Raw genomic sequence first — 20,963 nt, forward strand, 5'->3', positions numbered from 1 at the left:
TATCTATAAATATTTATTTGATGTGTTTACAGCTTATATATGCCATGACTTCTATATTCTACATATTTTAGTGTGAAAGTGAGGCTTGGGTGAAAACTTAATTCTGAAATACTGTTTCTTAAAAATGACTCTTTCTATTACTCATGATTATCATGTAACATTACAGCAGATACAATATGATCTGTGATCCATTCAAAATATTCAAAACAATTGTTTTTGCAATCATGTACATCAGATTTGTATGCCCCCAAAAAAGGCCATTTATGGGCAGTATGTTTTTTATTAGAAAAATTAGAGGTTTAATAGCTACGAACTGTTCTGGAAACTTCGTGATGGGTGTCAGACTGTTATTGTATGTATAAATGTTGTATTATTCAGGTGCCAGGAAATGTTAAAAGAATTTCACTGTGTTAAATATATAGACAATATGCAATGCTTTTAGAAAAATTTATGTTCTCTTCATTTTAAATTTAGAAACAATATAACTATATAAGTATGAAACATGTACTTGTTTATCATTTTTGTTAAATTGAAGATTTGGCGACAAAATGGTTTTTGGAAATAAAATATATGTATTAGATATATCAATCGAGAGTTACTTTCAACTTCTAGTTGTTTCTGAACAAATATCTAAAAAATAAATATTATATGCAGTTAGATTTTTATACGACCGCAAATTTTGAAAAAATTTTCGTCGTATATTGCTATCACGTTGGCGTCGTCGGCGTCGTCGTCGTCGTCGTCGTCGTCGTCCGAATACTTTTAGTTTTCGCACTCTAACTTTAGTAAAAGTGAAAAGAAATCTATGAAATTTTAACACAAGGTTTATGACCACAAAAGGAAGGTTGGGATTGATTTTTGGAGTTTTGGTCCCAACATTTTAGGAATTAGGGGCCAAAAAGGGCCTAAATAAGCATTTTCTTGGTTTTCGCACTATAACTTTAGTTTAAGTTAATAGAAACCTATGAAATGTTGACACAAGGTTTATGACCACAAAAGAAAGGTTGGGATTGATTTTGGGAGTTTTGGTTCCAACAGTTTAGGAATTAGGGGCCAAAAAAGGGCCCAAATAAGCATTATTCTTGGTTTTCGCACAATAACTTTAGTATAAGTGAATAGATATCTATAAAATTTCAACACAAGGTGTATGACCACAAAAGGAAGGTTGGTATTGATTTTTGGAGTTTTGGTCCTAACAGTTTAGGAATAAGGGGCCCACAGGGTCCAAAATTAAACTTTGTTTGATTTCATCAAAAATTAAAAAAATTGGGGTTCTTTGATATGCTGAATCTAACTGTGTATGTAGATTCTTAATTTTTGGTCCCGTTTTCAAATAGGTCTACATTAAAGTCCAAAGGGTCCAAAATTAAACTTATTTTGATTTTAACAAAAATTGAATCGTTGGGGTTCTTTGATATGCTGAATCTGAACGTGTACTTAGATTATTGATTATTGGTCCAGTTTTCAAGTTGGTCCAGTTCGGGGTCCAAAATTAAACTTTTTTTGATTTCATCAAAAATTGAATAATTGGGGTTCTTTGATATGCCAAATCTAACTGTGTTAGTAGATTCTTGATTTTTGGTCCCGTTTTCAAATTGGTCTTCATTAAGGTCCAAAGGGTCCAAAATTAAACTAAGTTTGATTTTAACAAAAATTAAATTCTTGGGCTTTTTTGATATGCTGAATCTAAACATGTACTTAGATTTTTGATTATGGGCCCAGTTTTCAAGTTGGTCCAAACAGGATTCAAAATTATTATATTAAGTATTGTGCAATAGCAAGAAATTTTCAATTGAACAGTATTCAGCAATAGCAAGAAATCTTCAATTGTACAGTATTGTGCAATAGCAAGAAATTTTCAATTGCACAGTATGGTTCAATAGCAAGAAATCTTCAATTGACAGAATTGCGCAATAGCAAGAAATATCTTATTGCACAATATTGTGAAATAGCAATCAATTTTCAGTTATTTGAAGTTATCTTTCTTTGTCCAGAATAGATATTTGTGCAATAGCAAGATATTTTCAATATTCTTTGAAAATTTGAGTTATCTTTCTTTGTCCAGAATAGTAGTTGAATCAACTTAAATCATTGTTTTATACAATATACAATGTATTTTCACTTTTACTACCAACTGATAAATTAAAACAATCTTTACCATTCAGTGATAAAAAGCACTATTTTTACATTTTAAGGTAGATCATAAGTAAATATATTTTGAGACTGAATTTTCTTATTTTTAGCCAGAATGAAGATTTTAATATGCTCTTTTCAAAAATATAATAAAAAGGAGGGGTCACCGTGCTATTTTTCAAGCTATGAGTCGTTAAAAATTGCCTAAATTTGGTTAGATTGTTCATGGAAAAACACATTTGTGTGCATAAAAAAAAATCTATGAGATAGAATTTTGAAATAAATTGTGAAAAGATAGGTTTTGTAATATGTTTTAAGAAAATAAAAAGAAAAAATGGTGTCACGGAACTTGTTTTCTTGCTACAAGTAAAAAGAAAAAAATTCCCTATCTGTCCAGTATAATTTTTGTACTAAAAGAGTTCTCTTCCCTTAAATGACTCGTTTGAAAAAAATGATTATAAAAGCAAGAAAATTGATATTTGTTTAAATATTTTGGATTATACAATAAATTGCCAAGTTTTCTTTATATTATTAAACAGTATAACCATTAAATTGCAAATCTGTCTTCAAATTTGCAGATTTAGGAAAATAACTAGACCGATTTTTTACTGTGATTGTTCAATCCAAGATGGCGGTATACCATGAATCTACCTTAATATTTTATGATGTATTTAAATGAGCAGTTATTGTTGCAAACTCCATTAGAAATTTGAATTGAGATCAGTTTTGGAATAAGGAAAAGGGGGATGTGAAAACAAAATTGGGGGGGGGGGGGGGTCAATTTTTCTCATTTCATATTTCATAAATAAAAAAAAAAATTCTTCAAACATTTTTTTGAGAGGATTAATATTCAACAGCATAGCGAATTTTTTTTTAAGTTCATTAGACCACATTCATTCTGTGTCACCAACCTATGCTGTGTCAACTATTTAATCACAATCCAAATTTAGAGCTGAATCCAGCTTGAATGTTGTGTCCATACTTTCCCCAACCATTCAGGGTTCAACCTCTGCGGTCGTATAAAGCTGCACCCTGCAGAGCATCTGGTTCTGACCTAAAATGACCACTTTTAAATGTATATTTTGGATCCTGTAATTTTGAAACTTACCAGAGAAGTTCCTTAACATGTATTTTCTAAACCATTGATTCATCTATTTCCATTTATATATCATATTGATTAAAGTCACCAAGTCCTACAGAGACAGATAGTAATCTATTGTACTTATATATATATCTAATAAAGAGTTCAATGCTTCATTACAAAATGATGAACGAGGGTTTAGATGAGATCCAATCTTTTTGCATTCTTCAATTTTTTGGCCATTTTTCTCCATTCTTTGAATTTTGGCCCATTATTCTGAATGCTTTATGATTCGCCTTTTCAGAATCTAAAGCATTCTGGGTAATATTTTCAAAAGTGTACACCAAAAAAAAACGTCGTGATTGGTTAAAAACGTCCTAAACAATAGAAATTCAACCAATGACATAACATTATTTTCATTTTGGGGTACGAACAATGAAATTACCCATAGTCCTTTAGATTCTGAAACGGCCAATTGAGCACCATATTTATCTCTTTTTTATGCCTATTTTATTTTTTTCCCCATTAAAATATAGGAATTTTTCAGTTTTCAGACAACAACTCAAAAACACTCACCCAAAATAAAACACTTTGAAGAATTGATTATATCTATTGACATGAGCTTTAGATTTTTATAAATTTGAGGTTTTAAGTTTCTGAGATACTGGGGTTGAATCATTAAAAAATGGGAATATTTTTTATATGACATTAATAGATTACTGAACTTTATTCTTTGAAAAATTGACGGGCGTATTACCAACCTGAGCTCATGGCCCAGCTGTTTATTTTTTATTCTTAATTTTCTTGTCATTTTTCTGTGTTCTGTAATCCCCATACAGACTCTTGTAGGCATTCATTACACTCCAATCACCTTATAAAAGTGAAATAATCAGCTTGAAATGAATCTTCAATATAAATGTAATATACTACCACATAAATAGATTATCTGTATATAGCTCATTACTGAAGGATTATAAAAAGGGCACCTGTTAGCCATAAGAAGATACAGTGGTAATTATCCTATAATTGTGTTATAATATCATTTAGTATCAGGAAACGGATTATACATGTGATGTCAATCAAATGCTATTTTAGTTTTCCTTCTTTAGCACTTTTTGTTTTTTTTTCTTTATATGGACATTTATTTTTAATTTTGATATTCTTCATTACCTATTTGGTTAATGTAAAAATAAAAATGATTTTGATATTTGATTCAAATGAAGATGACGGTTAGATAGAAAGTATTTTAAATAAATAGGTTGCTGAATTTAAAATTATAATTTAAATGAAAATAATTTAAGAAATGAAATTTATTATTTCTTACATTCTAATCCCTTTAATTCATGATCTACTGTAAATTCAGAAATTATTGTGACAGGGTTAATGATCGTAACCTTCATCAGGAAAACTCAAACCTATGAATAAAAAATGTCAGGAACCACATGGCCTAAAACAATCAAAATCCTAATATGTACCTTGTCAGGTTTACTAATTTAGAGCAAAATGATGAGTTGATGCTTTATGGATTGAACTGTTAAAATCCCAATTCTAGCTAAAAATGTTCTAAGTGAACTATTTTTAGGTCCTTTTATTTAATCAGCTTCATTGAAGAATACCATTATTGGAAATTTACTAACCATGATAGAGTCATTAATAGTTAAAATACTTGATTGATTCGGAATGATGGTCAAATTCTGGAACAAAAAGAATTCACCAATGCTTATGTCAGCTATTTTAGATATCTTCTTTAACCTACAATTGATTGAACAAATGGTTTAGGTATGATCAATACTTTATCATACAGCTTTAAACAATCAATCTCCATGATATGTACAAACATACCAGTATGCTTATCATTTGTCTTAACTGAATTAAAAAAAAATGTTTTATCTATTTTGCTGTAATATGCCTTATTTCATTGTACTTTATTTTTTTTTACTTCTTCACAGTTCTGTTGTGTTTATTTTTTATCCAAGACAGATTTTATTGTTACATTCTCTGTTCTGATGTACTGTTTTTTAACGGTCCTCGGTCAATATCAAATGTAATTTTTCTACAAGGTCATAGGTCAAACATGTGTTACACAGTGCGTCATTAAAGGCTTAATTGTTATCATTTGGAAGCACAAAGTCTCTATCAAGCCTATTACAAAATATTAAAAATAATCAGCTTTTATATGTCATAATGGAAAAATGAAACAGGTTTTTATTTCAACATAAGTGGTCAAAGTTCAAGGTCAAAGGATATATTAATATGAGTTTACAGTTTAAACATTAACTGTAGAAATCAATGCAAATGAGGAAGATCAACCTGTTTTTGATTGCAGCTTCCAATCAATAATTAGTTTCCTGATTTGATTCTAAATCACACCTTGATTCTGTAATTGTACTTTTGTGAAGGTAAATTATCCAATAACATCACTACAATGAAAACAACAATGAGATATTTTTATGAATGAAAATAACTTGGTTATCATATCAGATTCTGTGTTGATCAAGTACTTCACCAACGTCAGCTGATCTCAGGTGTGTCTATCATAGATAATTGTATTTAATGAATACACTAACATCCTAATGTACTAGACAATAGTACATATACTTATCACAATCCATAGGAAGTTATTCTGAGTATCTATAGTTATATTGTGTACTCTGCTGTGTTTTGATGATACAGTTTTTTCGTATACTGTACACACATGTATACTTATATCAATGTCCTTAGAAGTTAGTGACTGAGTATATGTACTCTGCCGTGTTTTGATGATACATTTTATCGTCATATATTGTACGGACATTATACTTCTATCAATGTGCTTAGGATTAGTTCATTATTCTAAATGTCTGTAGTCATGATAGTCATATTATACTCTGTTGGGTTTTGATGATATTGTTTTTCGTTATACTATACACACAGATACTTATATCAATGTCCTTAGGAAGTTACTTTGAGTGTCTATAGTCTATTGTACTGTGTATTCTGTCAATGTTTTGAGGATATATTTTCGTGTTTAGAGGATATTTTCCTGTTTAGAGGATATTTTCCTGTTTAGTTGATATATTTTGAAGTGAGTTTTATGCAGGTAAGGAAATATAACATTTAGAATTTATAAGGAGATTGCCATTGAAACAGTTTCTATCCACCAGAATCTAAATCTTAAATGAAGTTGATCTCGCTGGAGATGAATGTTTATGTAAATAAATATAATGCCTTCTTCCCTTCTTGTGAATAGCAAGCAGCTGGTACAGTACTCTAGTCTAAAGATCCAAATCAACCTTTCCTCAATATTTTTTATGAAATTATGATAATTGACTATTTATTAATTTGCTTTCATATCATGCTTGATAATATATAAAACATAAGGATGTGTGATATGTTTACTATGAATAAGACAGGGACTATCCATCAGAGTGGAAATGAAGTGTATAGTTCACAATAGTGTTACAATACAGAGGAAATAGTATAGGGGAATTTCAGTTCTACATATAATTCTAGAAAACAAATTGTTTTTCTGTTAAATAATGGTTAAATTTAAAAAAAAATATAATGAAGTAATTTCAATTAGGGGTTTAAATGTGATATCAGCAATCTAATTATGATATATATATAGTTTGACTTTTGATACCAGCTTATATAAGTCTATGTTTTGTTTTTCATTCTTAACATTTCCTGAATCATGACAGAATTATGAGCTGTGTTTAAATTGGATAGAAACCGAACTGATATAAGTGCATGTATACATGTACTTTTATATAAGACTCAATGTATAAATGTACTTGTATATAAGACTGATGGATACATGTACTTGTATATAAGACTGATGGATACATGTACTTGTATATAAGACTGATGGATACATGTACTTGTATATAAGACTGATGGATATTGGAACATTCAAATAAGAAATAAGATGAATTTTGGTTTGTTTTGAAGGGTTCTTGTAATAACTCACTTTTCAAACAGTTACACCCTTTCCATAGAGTTTATTTTCAACCTGAAATAGATTAACAGATAAATTGATATTCATTTGCCTAATTAACTTCAATTTCTATCCAACGCAGCTCATATTAAGGGGAGTATACATTTTGTTGCTGTATATCATATTCTAGAGACAGTCATACAAGTAGGATCTTAAACATGAGGATTACAGTCTCTATCTCAAATTAGAAAGTTCTCAGAGAGCTTTGAGTCATCCTTCAATGTTTACATATTGTAGAAATCTCTTAAAAAATATTAAAACAAGTATATATGCTAAAATATCAAAACTAAAAGAGGAACACCAAGTTTTGTGAAAACCCAAATTTCTTTCCTTTTCACATGTATGTCATTCAAAAACCTTTAGAAAATTCCATGTCAAATGTCAAAACCATAACCATAAACATATTTAATAATAGTTTTCAGTTCCTGTTTATTATTTTTGTTCTTCATTTATTGTTTTGTACATAGAAGAGGCCATAATTTTCCTTGTTTGAATTGTTTTACATTTGTCATTTCAAGGTCTTTTGTATAAAGTTTTATATTACATATGGGTTTTGCTCATTGTTGAAGGTTGTGTTAAGATCTTAAATGATTAACTCTTCTATGTTATTTGGTGGTCTCTGGTGACAAGTTGTCTCATTAGTAATCGTACGATAAAAATGAGTTTTACGCACTTGCTCCTCATTTTAGTTTTTTTTTTTTTATGTCGCTCGACATATAGGCAAACAACCAAACTAAAATGAGAAGCAAGTATGGAGAACTAGTTTAAATTAGTTTAGCAACTGTACCACATCATCTTATTTTTGTATTTGAAAAAAATTATTGAATATAAATATTCTGCAAACATAATGAAGGTTGTAATGTTATTTTCAAAATTGGCTTCATTAAAGAGTAATTTAAATGAAGAATTTAAAAATTTCTTGACAAGATAAGATTACAAAAGCAGCTAATATGCTCCAGATATATACTTTCATTGATTCCAACAAACAATAAAACCTTGGCAATGACGCTACTGTAAAGTGGGACGTAGTACTGATCTATTAGATACTAATGACTGTTATAATCCCAGAAGTGATTATTTATTTAATTGTATAACACAGTAACATCAATGGAAACAATTATTATAGGTTTTGGTCTGTTTAATTATTCGTCAATCTATGGATTCCTTAATAAAAGAGTTTGTTTTGTTGGCAAGACATATTTTTTTTAATTTATGGAATTTCTGTAACAATGACGTATGTACAATTTGCTCATTTTAGTTATTTTGAGACTTTTATAGCTTAGAGCATTGTGTTGAACAGCCTGAGAAAACAAAACCCTTATTGTTCAATTTGCCATTTCATATTTATATATTCTGTTTAATTTTTATTTTGCTGACAAATAAACCAAGTTTAGAACTCTATATTTGTACTAGTGCAGTATTTGAGAAGCACTTAAGAATCACACTTCCTTACTGTGGCAATTTTGTTCTTAGTTTACGGCAGTAAGTGCATGATTAGCTGCTTAAATGTAATAATATTTCACCAAACATTTTGTACATGAAATGCATGCTGTCATCATTGAAAATTTTCATCACTCTTATATTTTTCTCTAATTTAACAAATTTGTTCAATTTGTTTGTTGAAAGCAGTAATTGTGATTTAAAGTAATGTGCAAACTTACCATTGATGCAGAACTATTAGACTGATCCCCACCTGAAAAGCTTTGACAGTCAAATTGTCATAAAAAATCGTTTTGTGTCATCTTGCAATACTTAGAGGATAACTGTAGTAGTGGTGACACAGTGGTATAAATCGAGTCGGAATACTTTAGTATTAACTGTGACGGATGCTAATGCTTTTTACATTATTTTAAAAATGATTGTTAGTCATCGGGATCAACCCTTTCATTGATTTACTTAATAATTGTGAGAATATTTTGGTAGGCGTAACCAATCTTTTTTGTAATGAATGCTTTTTCTATTTCAGGAAAAAGTCAGACGCCGGTAAAATCCCTGCACTGAAAGCTTTGACAAAGAAAAGTACAACACCAAAAAGTCCCAATCTTGCCAAGAAACGACAGACATCACCTGACAATGTTGGTACAACACCCAAGACTAATTTAACGACATTATCGGTCACAGCACCTTCAGATGAAATGGTCCATAGGAGTACAGAGGATTTAGAAAGCGTGAGTTGTCTGTTATGGTGGTGTTACATAATCTTCTTACTGACTGATCTACTTGGGGCGTCTTTATATGTAAAATAGCATTAAACAGATTCTCATTGGTCCCAGCTCAAGTGAGAAAATCAATCTGGTTGAGATGATGAGCGATAATCTATAAAAATCTATCAATATCACTGTGGATACTTGGTTGATATATTTGCTCATTTTTATTCAAACCATCTGTCTCGTAGATATTGCTCTTGCCTCACTTACAAGATGTCTTAACATAAAAAAAGGAGATGTGGCATGATTACCATTGACAAAAGTCTCCACAAGAGACCAAGTGACGCAGAACTATAGGTCAACATATGGCCTTAAACCATGAGTAAAAGCCATACCGCATAGTCAGCTATAAATATCCCTGAAATGACAAATTTTAAACATTTTAAACAAGAAAAAATTACAGCCTAAGTTTGATACAGTCAGCAAAGTCAAATCAAAGAATGAAAAAACTGTACTAACTGCAGAAGAAAGACAGTTCAGATTTAGGATATATAGTGTGTAGGAAGAGTTACTATATCCTCCTGTTGACTGTGACCTTTAGAAATAGCACATACAAAGGAAGGTTGGGATTGATTTGGGGGGTTATAGTATCTACAGTTGAGGAAAAAGGGGCCAAAATAAGCATTTTTGTAGTTTTTTTGTCGAGCCTGCAACTTTTGTTGCAGAAAGCTCGACATAGGGATAGTGATCCGGCGGCGGCGGCGGCGGCAGCGGTGTTAGCTCACTTCTTAAAAGCTATATATTTTAGAAGGTGGAAGACCTGGATGCTTCATATTTTGTATATAGATGCCTCATGTTACGAAGTTTCCGTCAGTCACATGTCCATTGTCCTTGACCTCATTTTCATGGTTCAGTGACCACTTGAAAAAAAAGTTCAGATTTTTTGTAATGTTAAATTCTCTCTTACTGTAAGTAATAGGATAACTATATTTTGTATGTGCGTACCTTGCAAGGTCCTCATGCCCGTCAGACAGTTTTCACTTGACCTCGACCTCATTTCATGGATCAGTGAACAAGGTTAAGTTTTGGTGGTCAAGTCCATATCTCAGATACTATAAGCAATAGGTCTAGCATATTCGGTGTATGGAAGGACTGTAAGGTGTATATGTCCAACTGGCAGGTGTCATCTGACCTTGACCTCATTTTCATGGTTCAGTGGTTATAGTTAAGTTTTTGTGTTTTGGTCTGTTTTTCTCATACTTTATGCAATAGGTTTACTATATTTGTTGTATGGAATGATTGTAAGTTGTACATGTCTAGCGGGCAGATGTCATCTGACCTTGACCTCATTTTCATGGTTCAGTGGTTATAGTTAAGTTTTTGAGTTTTGGTCTTTTTATTTAATACTATATGTCATAGGTGAACTATATTTGATGTATGGAAATATTTTATGATCTATATGTCAGTTGTGCAGGTTTTATTTGACCTTGACCTGGTTTTCATGGTTCATTGCTCAGTGTTAAGTTTTTGTGTTTTGGTCTATTTTCTTAAACCATAAGCAATAGGTCAACTAATATTTGTTGTATGGAAGCATTGTTAGCTGTACCTGTCTGCCTGGCATATGGTTCAGCTGACCCTGACCTCAATTTCATGGTTCACATTAAGTTTATGTGACAGTCGTAATAAAGCTTTATATTTAGGAGTATCAACATAATATCAATGATTAGTAAAGAAGGCGAGACATTTCAGTGTGTGCACTCTTGTTACAATAACTTGTATGTTAATGTATGAATCTGTCTGAAATTGTACCACAAGGTTTCATATTTCAAAAAGAGGTCTTAGATTGAGTGTGGGGGGTCATTGCCCAAAACTTCCAGGAATTATGTGCAAAAAAGGGACAAAAACAAGCAATTTTCTAATTTCCAGACTTTTTTTTTTTATCTAAATTTTTAGCTCACCTGTCCCGAAGGGACAAGTGAGCTTATGCCATCACTTGGCGTCTGTCGTCGTCGTAAACTATTTCAAGAATCTTCTCCTCTGAAACTACTGGGCCAAATACTTCCAAACTTTAACTGAATGTTCCTTAGGGTACTGTAAATTCAGAAATTATTGCGAGGTTTTTATTATTGCGAATAATGCGACTGAGTTGTAAACGCAATAATTAAAACTCGCATTTTGTAATATTTTAACTGAATTAAGCATGACTTTTCTCAAAATCGTAAAAATTAAAATCGCATTCAAATGTAAAATGACAAAATCGCAATAATAAATGCACGCAATAATTTCTGAATTTACAGTATCTAATTTATAAATTGTATCCGAAGTTTTGATCTATCAACAAACATGGTCGCCATTGCTAAAAATAGAACATAGGGGTCAAATGCAGTTTTTGGCTTATAACTCAAAAACCAAAGCATTTAGAGCAAATCTGACATGGGATAATATTGTTTATCAGGTCAAGATCTATCTGCCCTGAAATTTTCAGATGAATCAGACAACCCGTTGTTGGGTTGCTGCCCCTGAATTGGTAATTTTAAGGAAATTTTGCTGTTTTTGGTTATTATCTTGAATATTATTATAGATAGAGATAAACTGTAAACAGGAATAATGTTCAGCAAAGTAAGATTTACAAATAAGTCAACATGACGGAAATGGTCAGTTGACCCCTTTAGGAGTTATTGCCCTTTATAGTCAATTTTTAACCATTTTTCGTAAATCTTAGTAATCTTTTACAAAAATCTTCTCCTCTGAAACTACTGGGCCAAATACTTCCAAACTATAACTGAATGTTCCTTAGGGTATCTAGTTTGTAAATTGTATCCGAAGTTATGATCTATCAACAAACATGGTCGCCATTGCTAAAAATAGAACATAGGGGTCAAATGCAGTTTTTGGCTTATAACTCAAAAACCAAAGCATTTAGAGCAAATCTGACGTTGGGTAATATTGTTTATCAGGTCAAGATCTATCTGCCCTGAAATTTTCAGATGAATCAGACAACCTGTTGTTGGGTTGCTGCCCCTGAATTGATAATTTTAAGGAAATTTTGCTGTTTTTGTTTATTATCTTGAATATAATTATAGATAGAAATAAACTGTAAACAGCAATAATGTTCAGCAAAGTAAGATCTTCAATGAAGTCAATTTGACCAAAATTGTCAATTGACCCCTTAAGGAGTTATTGCCCTTTAAAGACTTTTTTCACAATTTGTTCATTATGTTGACTTACTTTAAAAAATCTTCTCCTTTGAAACTGCTGTATCAATTTCAGCCAAACTTAGGCTAAATGAGTTTCAGAGTATCTAGTATAAATTTTATATTTTATTTCCTTGTATGTCAAGAAACATAGCTCCTATGGCTAAAATAGAACATAGGAGAAAATGATTATTTTTTTTGGCTTTTGAAGAAAATAGGACGATCCAAAAAACATTTAAATAAATTGAAAAGCCAAAATAATCATTGATGAGAGATTTAACCAAAAGAATTAAGGTGAGCGATTCAGGCTCTTGAGAGCCTCTTGTTTTCATTTAACATTGATTATATCTGACAATATTTCAACTTTCTATGATCTTTGACCTCATTTATTTTGTGTCAGAAACCTTTATTATGTCCAAACTTGCCCCAACTGTTAAGGGTTTGATCTCTGCAGTTGTATTAGGCTGCACTCAGCAAAGCATTTAATTTTTAACATGTGGTCATCTTGAATTGTACTCACAAATTGGTAACAATGTTCATTACATATTCAGTAACCATTCACTTATTGAACAGCCAATCACAATGTATGTTACATATTTAGTAACCAATGATAATGTTTGTTACAGGAGGAAGTGAGTAGCAGGGACAATGGTAGCAGTGGAGAAGGTGCCCTTGATGAAGTTGATGGACAGACAGAGTGTTCTATCTCTGATGTGGAGAGGACAAAACATGCCAAGGAGAACCTACAGACTAAGATCAATAAAACAATGGAAAACATCAAAGGAGAACAAGCTGTCAAAGAAGGTAATAAAAATCATCTTTTTGATACTCTGAAAAATACAATTTTGGTTAGCAATTTACGCAAATATTTCTGAATTTGCAGTAGTTACACAGATGGCAGAGTATTTATTAGAAATAAGAAGATGTGGTATGAGTGATAATAAGACAACTCTCCATCAAAGTCTTAATGTGTAAAAAGTAAAATTATAGGTAAAAACTTGGCATTCAACAGGGAGTCTTAGCTCTCAACAAACAGCAGGCTTTAAAAGGCATTAAAATGACTACTGCATGTATTATAAAACCATTCATACAGGAAACCAAGGTTAAGTTTTGATGGTCTAGTCCATATCTCAGATACATTAAGCAATAGGTCTAGTATATTCGGTGTATGGAAGGACTAACTTGTACATGTCCAACTGGCAGGTGTCATCTGACCTTGACCTCTTTTTCATGGTTTAGTGGTTATAGTTAAGTTATAATTTGTGTTTTGGTCTGTTATTCTTATACTGTATGTTTATGGTCTACTATATTCGGTATATGGAATGATTGAAAGGTGTACATGTCTAACTTGCAGGTGTCATCTGACCTTGACCTCATTTTCATGGTTCAGTAGTCAAATTAAGTTTTTTGAGTTTTGGTCTTTTTTTCTAATACTAATTGCAATAGGTCCAATATATTTGGTGTATGGAAATATTTTATGATCTATTTGTCAGTCACGCATGTTTTATTTGACCTTGACCTCATTTTCACAGTGCATTGCTCAGTGTTAAGTTTTTGTGTTTTGGTCTGTTGTTCTATAAGCAATAGGTCAACTATATTTGTTGTATGGAAAAATTGTTAGCTGTACATGCCTACCTGGCATGGTTCATCTGACCTTGACCTTATTTTCATGGTTCATTGGTCAATGTTTAGTTTTCTTGGTTAATTAAGTTTATGTGACAGTTGTAATAAAGCTTTATATTTAGGACTATCAACATAATATCAATGATTAGTAATTAATAAGAAGCAAGACATTTCAGCGTGTGCACTCTTGTTAAAAAAATGCATTACAAATTATGTAAACAGGTTAAATTTACATGAACGAATTATTTGAGGGTATGTGAAGGTGAAAGCCCTAAAAACAATTGATAATTAAAAATCATTCATCAGAGACAAGAATCAATTAAAACACATCTCAAAGAATTAGTGTTTTAACACTACACTATGGACAGTCAAAGAAAACATAGCTTAAAAATAAAAGAACGATAGGCAGTCGTATAGTTAGGATATAACCTTTTGATAAATATGGATTTTGTTATATATAGATGAAACAACCTCTAAATAGCTATATAGAAAAATATTAATAATCTGTTTATTTTTCAGAACATGTGAATGAATATTTACGACTAGCGTCAAACGCTGACAAGCAACAACTACAAAGAATAAAGACAATATTTGAAAAGAAAAATCAGAAATCAACACAAACTATTAGTGCTTTGACTAAAAAAGTAGAAAATTATCATAAACGAATGAATGACCTAGATACATATGGATTTACCGGACATAAACAGGCTAGAGAGCGGTTACGAGACCTGGGTCAAGGCTTTAAGTAAGTATTTGTATCATAGACACTTTTAAAACAAGGTTTAGATTCTATTGTATTGCATGCTATTTAACCTTATAAAACATAAGGAGTGAAATTTTAATCACAGTATTACTGTCTGAAGGATATACGATTTCAAACTTGTGATTTTTAACCAAGTTTACTATTAAAGTAAGGTGATGGGGCAGATAGGCTGCTGCCAACAGTTTCCAATATAGCTTGCAAACATGTCAAAATATAATATGTTGTCACTGAAGACGAAATGGAGGTCAATTGCAATATTGACGATTTTCACTTTTACTGTTTATTTTCTATGTTTGTAGGGGAGTTGGTGCAAATATTGTTGATGGTATTACAGGGTTTTCTGGGTAAGTATATAAATTAATAGGTTGGAAATAATATCATAGAAATATTACATACTTGAATGACATTCTTTATTAAAAGTCATTTATGTTGAAACAAATACAAGCATGGACGAACACACTAAAAATTCTTTTTAAATTAAGATTTTCTATAATGTGGATTCATTATTATTCATTGGGTACCAATTTTCGTTGATTTCCTGGCTACAGACGAACCATGAATTTAAATGTTAAATGAATGGCAGATGTTGGTAAAACCATGAAAATCCTAGTTTCCGCTATCCATGAAAAATTGGTACCCTCAAAAAAATAATTGAAGACACTGTATTAATAGACCCATCATTAAATATTTTATCTATGTATTTTTCAGGGGTGTTGTTGGAAATATCAAAGGTGCTAAAGAGTAAGTATCATATATAGTTAGATTGTAAGGGACATAACTCTTTAAAATCCGTGGAATGTTTGTGTAAACGGTTTTGTCAAATTTATTCTAAGCATCTCAGTAGCACCAATTATTTTGATTATGTTTGGGAAGAGGGCTTGTAACTGTATATATAAAACAGACTATTTTCATTTATTTAACTTGACCTTTGATTCCGGAGTACATAATTTTTAGACAGGTAAACCTCTCTGTGGTAGGATATCCTGTTACTCTGTCAAGTAAGATCGATCTGCTGTAAAAAGTAAAACAAAGCCTATTATTCGTACGATACGGTTGAAATGTTTTACTTTCTTCTGTTGATTTTGTGTGTATAGAAAACATAGAACATTTCTCCCCAAAAGTTGTGTTGAAGACTAATGTAGGTTTTTGTCTTTAATTTCCAGAAAAATCAATTACTGAAAAAATATGGCATTCTTTCGAGGATCCCAAAAAGTGCTAATCCCAAATTTCCTCAATAATAAAAGCCAAATTCCAAGGTCCCAAAAACAATCCTGCCATCTTCAAGTGTTGGACCACAATTTTAACTTGAGCATCTCAGTTTCTGAAGTCAATAAATGAATAAGGTTAAATAATTTATATTAACTATAATATATATGTACATATATATTTATCATATAAATTTATGTTATATTGATGTTCTCTGTCCTAACAGCAGGGAATAAGTCATTTTCTCATTTATAATCCAATTTTACCAATAATACTCTTTATGTATCAATATGATCAGAAGTTTCCATTGGAACAATTCAGGAAGTGTATTGCCATTAATGCTATTTAACATTTATTGAATTTATACTCCAGTATTATTTAAACAGACAAAATGTAATATGACAGCTTAATACTACAAAGTAATGAGGAATTTGTTAGAAGAGGATCTGGATGGGGTTAGAAAGGGGGACATCGTTTGTTTCTTAGTTAGTTTAGATTGTTTGACCATTTTTTCCTGTATCCTTTATTTATTTAGCTCATTATTCTCTTTTCTGTAATTCAGCATTCTTTTCTCAAAAAATATTTAGTATTTTTTCCCTTTCTAGTACGTTTTTTCTGCCAAATTCATTATTCTGTCAACCCCTCCCAGACCCTCTGATAAGTCCATGTGCATGTTGTACAGTTTAAATCAATGTTATACATTGCATTCAATTGACATTGAAATTGTGGGAGGTTGTCTATTTAATGAAATATTATCTCAGGTGGATATTTTTCATATCAGTGGAATGTTAAGCTGATGGTTAGATATCTATACAAATATACAGTTATTGATCTAACCATTGCTAACTGGTTGATATTATGTAATTTTAATAGTTTGTAAATAAGAATTATTAAAGAAAGGAGTTGGAGGCTTGAAAATTAAATTTAAAGTTTGCATATCAAATTTCAAAAGAATGTTCCCCTTTTGTAAGTAATTTGTGAGGAGGATTTTGGTTGCGGGAGATCAAATTATTTTTTTCCAATTCTCATTCTTTTCTTGAATATTTCTGTATAGACTTGATTAGTATTTTTAATTTGGGAAATATTTCTGGCTTTAGATCACATTCTTTAGAAATCACATTCTTCCAAAAATGTGCTGTTTTGTCTGAAATTTTGTGAAATAAGTTAAAAGAACCAAGGAAAGCTACAAAAATAGCCAAAGGATCCTTTTAGGTAATTGGGGATTTAGCAGTTTAATTCATGGAAATTTGGAAATAGCCAGTTATTTCAGTAGGAATTTTGCTATTCAGGAATAAATAATATTGCGGTACAGGAAAAAAAACACAGGAGTTCGGTTTTGGACACATAATTTTCTCTGGAATTCTGGATGAACCACTCCTTAGTTACCCCATTTCTTCCCCTCCCATAATCCAACAAAAGACAACAAAACATGAGGGTCAAAGAAAAAAAATGGAAAAAAAACAAACTTTCCACAAATAATGCATGATTCAATAAGGGATATAGTTAAAATATGTTAAGAATATAACTACACCATGACAAAAAAAAGATGATTTAAAAATCTATTCCACAAAATTTGATCGTACATAGCTTTGAATTATAAATGTATGGTGCTAATAGGATATGCTAATATTTATCTAATTTAAATTTTCAGTCATATAAAGGCCAAACCAAGCCAGTTAGCTCATATGATAAAGAATAAATTTGGAAGTGCTGATAATATCAGCCAACTGAGTAAGTATTAAGGCTCGTGTTACATGTATATAATTTAGTTTTGGATGTCACATGTCTTCTGATTGGATGAAAGTTTTTAAGTCCATAGTCAAAGTATTGTCATGTGACCTTTACATCTGTTTCTATGGTCCTCAAAATTTTAATGAAGGTGCATAATTTAAGAGTTTATGCATTATATATACATTTTTATGCCTCTGCTTTAATGCATCTAGTTTTACCCTTGTCTGTCTGTAAGTCTGTACGTTTGTACGTCCCCAATTTGGTTTCCATTCTTTAACTTTACTTTACCTCAACAAAATGTTATGAAAATTATGCACAGTGCTTATTACCACAAAACACAGATAAAGTTCGAATTATGGTAGCGTCACTTTTAAGGTTCTAGAGTTATCTCCCTTTGCAAATGGAAAAATTGCTAAATTCTGTTTCCATTCTCTAACTTTTAAAACTTGTCCTTAATCAAATGTTATCAATCTTATATACAATGCTAATAAGCAGAAAACACAAATAAAGTTTGAATTTCAGTGGCATCACTATTACTGTTCTAAAGTTATGGCCCTTTACAAATGGAAAAATTGCAGATTTTTTTTTGTTCACAAATTTTTTAGACAGATTTATCATTGTCAGTATATGTAAATGGGGCAATCAAAACATGCTCCAAAGTATCTTAGAAAATAGTCTGTTTGGCTGTTTTCTGCTCTTTGGTCAGGTTGTTGTCTCTTTGACAATTCCTTGTTTCCAATCTCAATTTTATGTTCCATAATATATTAGTTAAGATCTACATTCACTAGTTTATGAAAAAAATCTGCCTTGGAAAGTTTTTTAACATACAAAAAAGGTTTAAATTTTTGCTCTGTTTTGAAGGCATGGAGTCATTGTTTTACAAAAACTGATCGTAGGTCATGTACAATTCTGTATACTTACAATCAGTCTTAAGTTTTTTAACCTTGAAAGCACTTGTTTAGGATTTTGAATAAGTTGCAGGTAAATTAAGGAAAAATGTTTGTGTAGTAATTGTGTATATATAATTGATATTACAGAGACATCGATAGAAGACACAAGTATTCCAGAAGGGGAGATAAAAAATCAGACCAGTACATTACCAGCTAGGTATGAGTACAAGTACGTGTCTGCTGACGTCTGCTTTCTGTCTGTAACACATATACACACACACACACAACATGCATGCATGCAACATACATACATACACATGCAATAAACACTGCCAGCTAGTTATGCTTACAGGTACATATAAAAAAGAAGATGTGGTATGATTGCCTTTGAGACAACTGCTTGCTGTTTGTATTGCATACACAACAAGAACACACAATAAACACACACAGCATGCACACATGCAATACTCATACATACATACAGATGCAAGCAACAGACATACACACACTTACACTCCTATTCAACAGACTGCTTACCTAAGCTAGGTGTTAGTACAAGTACTTGTCTGCTGTTAACTGCTGTCTTTTTTTCACATACACACCTTTACATCCATAACCAATACATTTTACTGGCTAGGTGTGAGTACAAATGAGTTGGATTTTGTCTTGTGTTTTTTTTAAATCTTTTTAGCACACACATACACACACTCATTCCCTTAATCAACAGAGGTTTAGCTAGGTGTGAGTTCAAGTTTGTGTCTGCTGATGTCATCTTTATAACACTCACATTAAAACACACACAACATACACACATACATATATATAAAAACATACACTTATAAGTACAAAGTAGAATCACGAAAATACTGAACCACCAGGAAAATTCAAAACAGAAAATCCCTAATCAAATGGCAAAATCAAAAACTCGGCACACATCAAACGAGTGGATAACAACTGTCATATTCCTGAATTGGTACAGACATTTTCTTATGTAGAAAATTATGGATTGAACCTGGTTTTATAGCTAGCTAAACCACTCACTTGTATGACAGTCACATCAAATTATAAATTACAAATGAGACTGATGTCGTCTGCTTTCTGTTTGTATCATGCATGCTGATGATATGTAATACGTGCATTTACAATGTTTGGAAATTTTTCCATAGCCAGACATGGTCGGGAATTGTAGGAATAAAACATATTCTCAACTTTGAAACACTTTGATTATTTCCAGATTTAATTTGTTGCAAAAATGGGATATCAAATCCTTAAGGTAGTTTAGTATTAATTTCAATATGGAAAAAAAACACCTTGAAAAAATTCGCCATAATTTATTTTGCAAAGAATGTTGAACAATTGTAAAATGCTGTGCCTGCTACAGTTAACTGTTTTTGAAAAGAAGTGAAAGACAGGTAAAAAAAATCATTACTCATAAGTCAAATAGGTAATCTTGGGCATTTAGAAAGTGGTTAGCAAATCCAGATCTACATGTGGGGCGGGGCCCTTTAGCATCACAAATGAAAAAATATCAGCACTTCTAAAAATATATATATACATCTACATATATTGCATTGGTGAAATAATAACTATCCCTATGTAAAATTATTAGAATTCTGGCTTGATTATGGAAAAAAATCAACAATAGGAAATAATTTAATTTTGGATGTAACACTTCTTCTGATTGGCTGACAGTGTTTTGTCTATTAGCTCGAAGACATAATTTTGTCATGTGATCGTCACGTCATCAACATTTTTCACGATTTTCTCTGGGTTGAAACAGAATTTAGAATTAAGTTATAAGGAATGACTAATATTTTTTCTGTCTTTTCGAAATAACGTAAAAAATTATAAAAACAAACTAACAAAATGAAATCATGCTTTATAGAGTGTAACTAGTAAAACTATTATTTTTTTTCTAGTTTCAAATTTTCGGACGATGATAACTCCAGTGTGACATCAGGATCCGTAGGCTTGTATCACAATAGTCCACAGTCCGCCTCCCAGCATACATCACAACAACTTCCTGTTATACAGCAGTCAATAAATCTGGAACCAATCATACAGGAACTACAGAAATCACATGAGGCCAACAAGATCATTCAGGAATCTGTCCAACAATTGTCTGATGAGTTTGAAACTTATAAGGTATGACAGATTCTTATCAACAAGGTCATTCAGGAATCTATCAAACAATTCACCTTTTCAAAATCTAACATGTC

The 20,963-nt window shown here is 31.3% G+C and overlaps 1 protein-coding gene across 13 annotated transcripts in view; it reads left to right on the plus strand.

Moving 5' to 3' along the window:
* The window catches only part of LOC143054076 (transmembrane and coiled-coil domains protein 1-like), a 68,449-nt gene that overhangs the window by 39,637 nt on the left and 7,849 nt on the right, over positions 1 to 20,963 (plus strand). For 11 of the 13 annotated variants that reach the window (XM_076226953.1, XM_076226947.1, XM_076226948.1 and 8 more), the window contains 8 exons: positions 9,157 to 9,358; positions 13,158 to 13,335; positions 14,674 to 14,899; positions 15,217 to 15,261; positions 15,626 to 15,658; positions 17,775 to 17,854; positions 18,892 to 18,973; positions 20,664 to 20,889. In XM_076226953.1, the coding sequence (XP_076083068.1) occupies positions 9,157 to 9,358; positions 13,158 to 13,335; positions 14,674 to 14,899; positions 15,217 to 15,261; positions 15,626 to 15,658; positions 17,775 to 17,854; positions 18,892 to 18,973; positions 20,664 to 20,889 (1,072 nt within the window). The remainder of the gene's footprint in view (positions 1 to 9,156; positions 9,359 to 13,157; positions 13,336 to 14,673; positions 14,900 to 15,216; positions 15,262 to 15,625; positions 15,659 to 17,774; positions 17,855 to 18,891; positions 18,974 to 20,663; positions 20,890 to 20,963) is intronic. The other 2 variants (XM_076226949.1, XM_076226950.1) reach the window with 2 other exon arrangements.

This window comes from Mytilus galloprovincialis, chromosome 12 (assembly GCF_965363235.1).
Source record: "Mytilus galloprovincialis chromosome 12, xbMytGall1.hap1.1, whole genome shotgun sequence".
Lineage (NCBI taxonomy): Eukaryota > Metazoa > Mollusca > Bivalvia > Mytilida > Mytilidae > Mytilus > Mytilus galloprovincialis.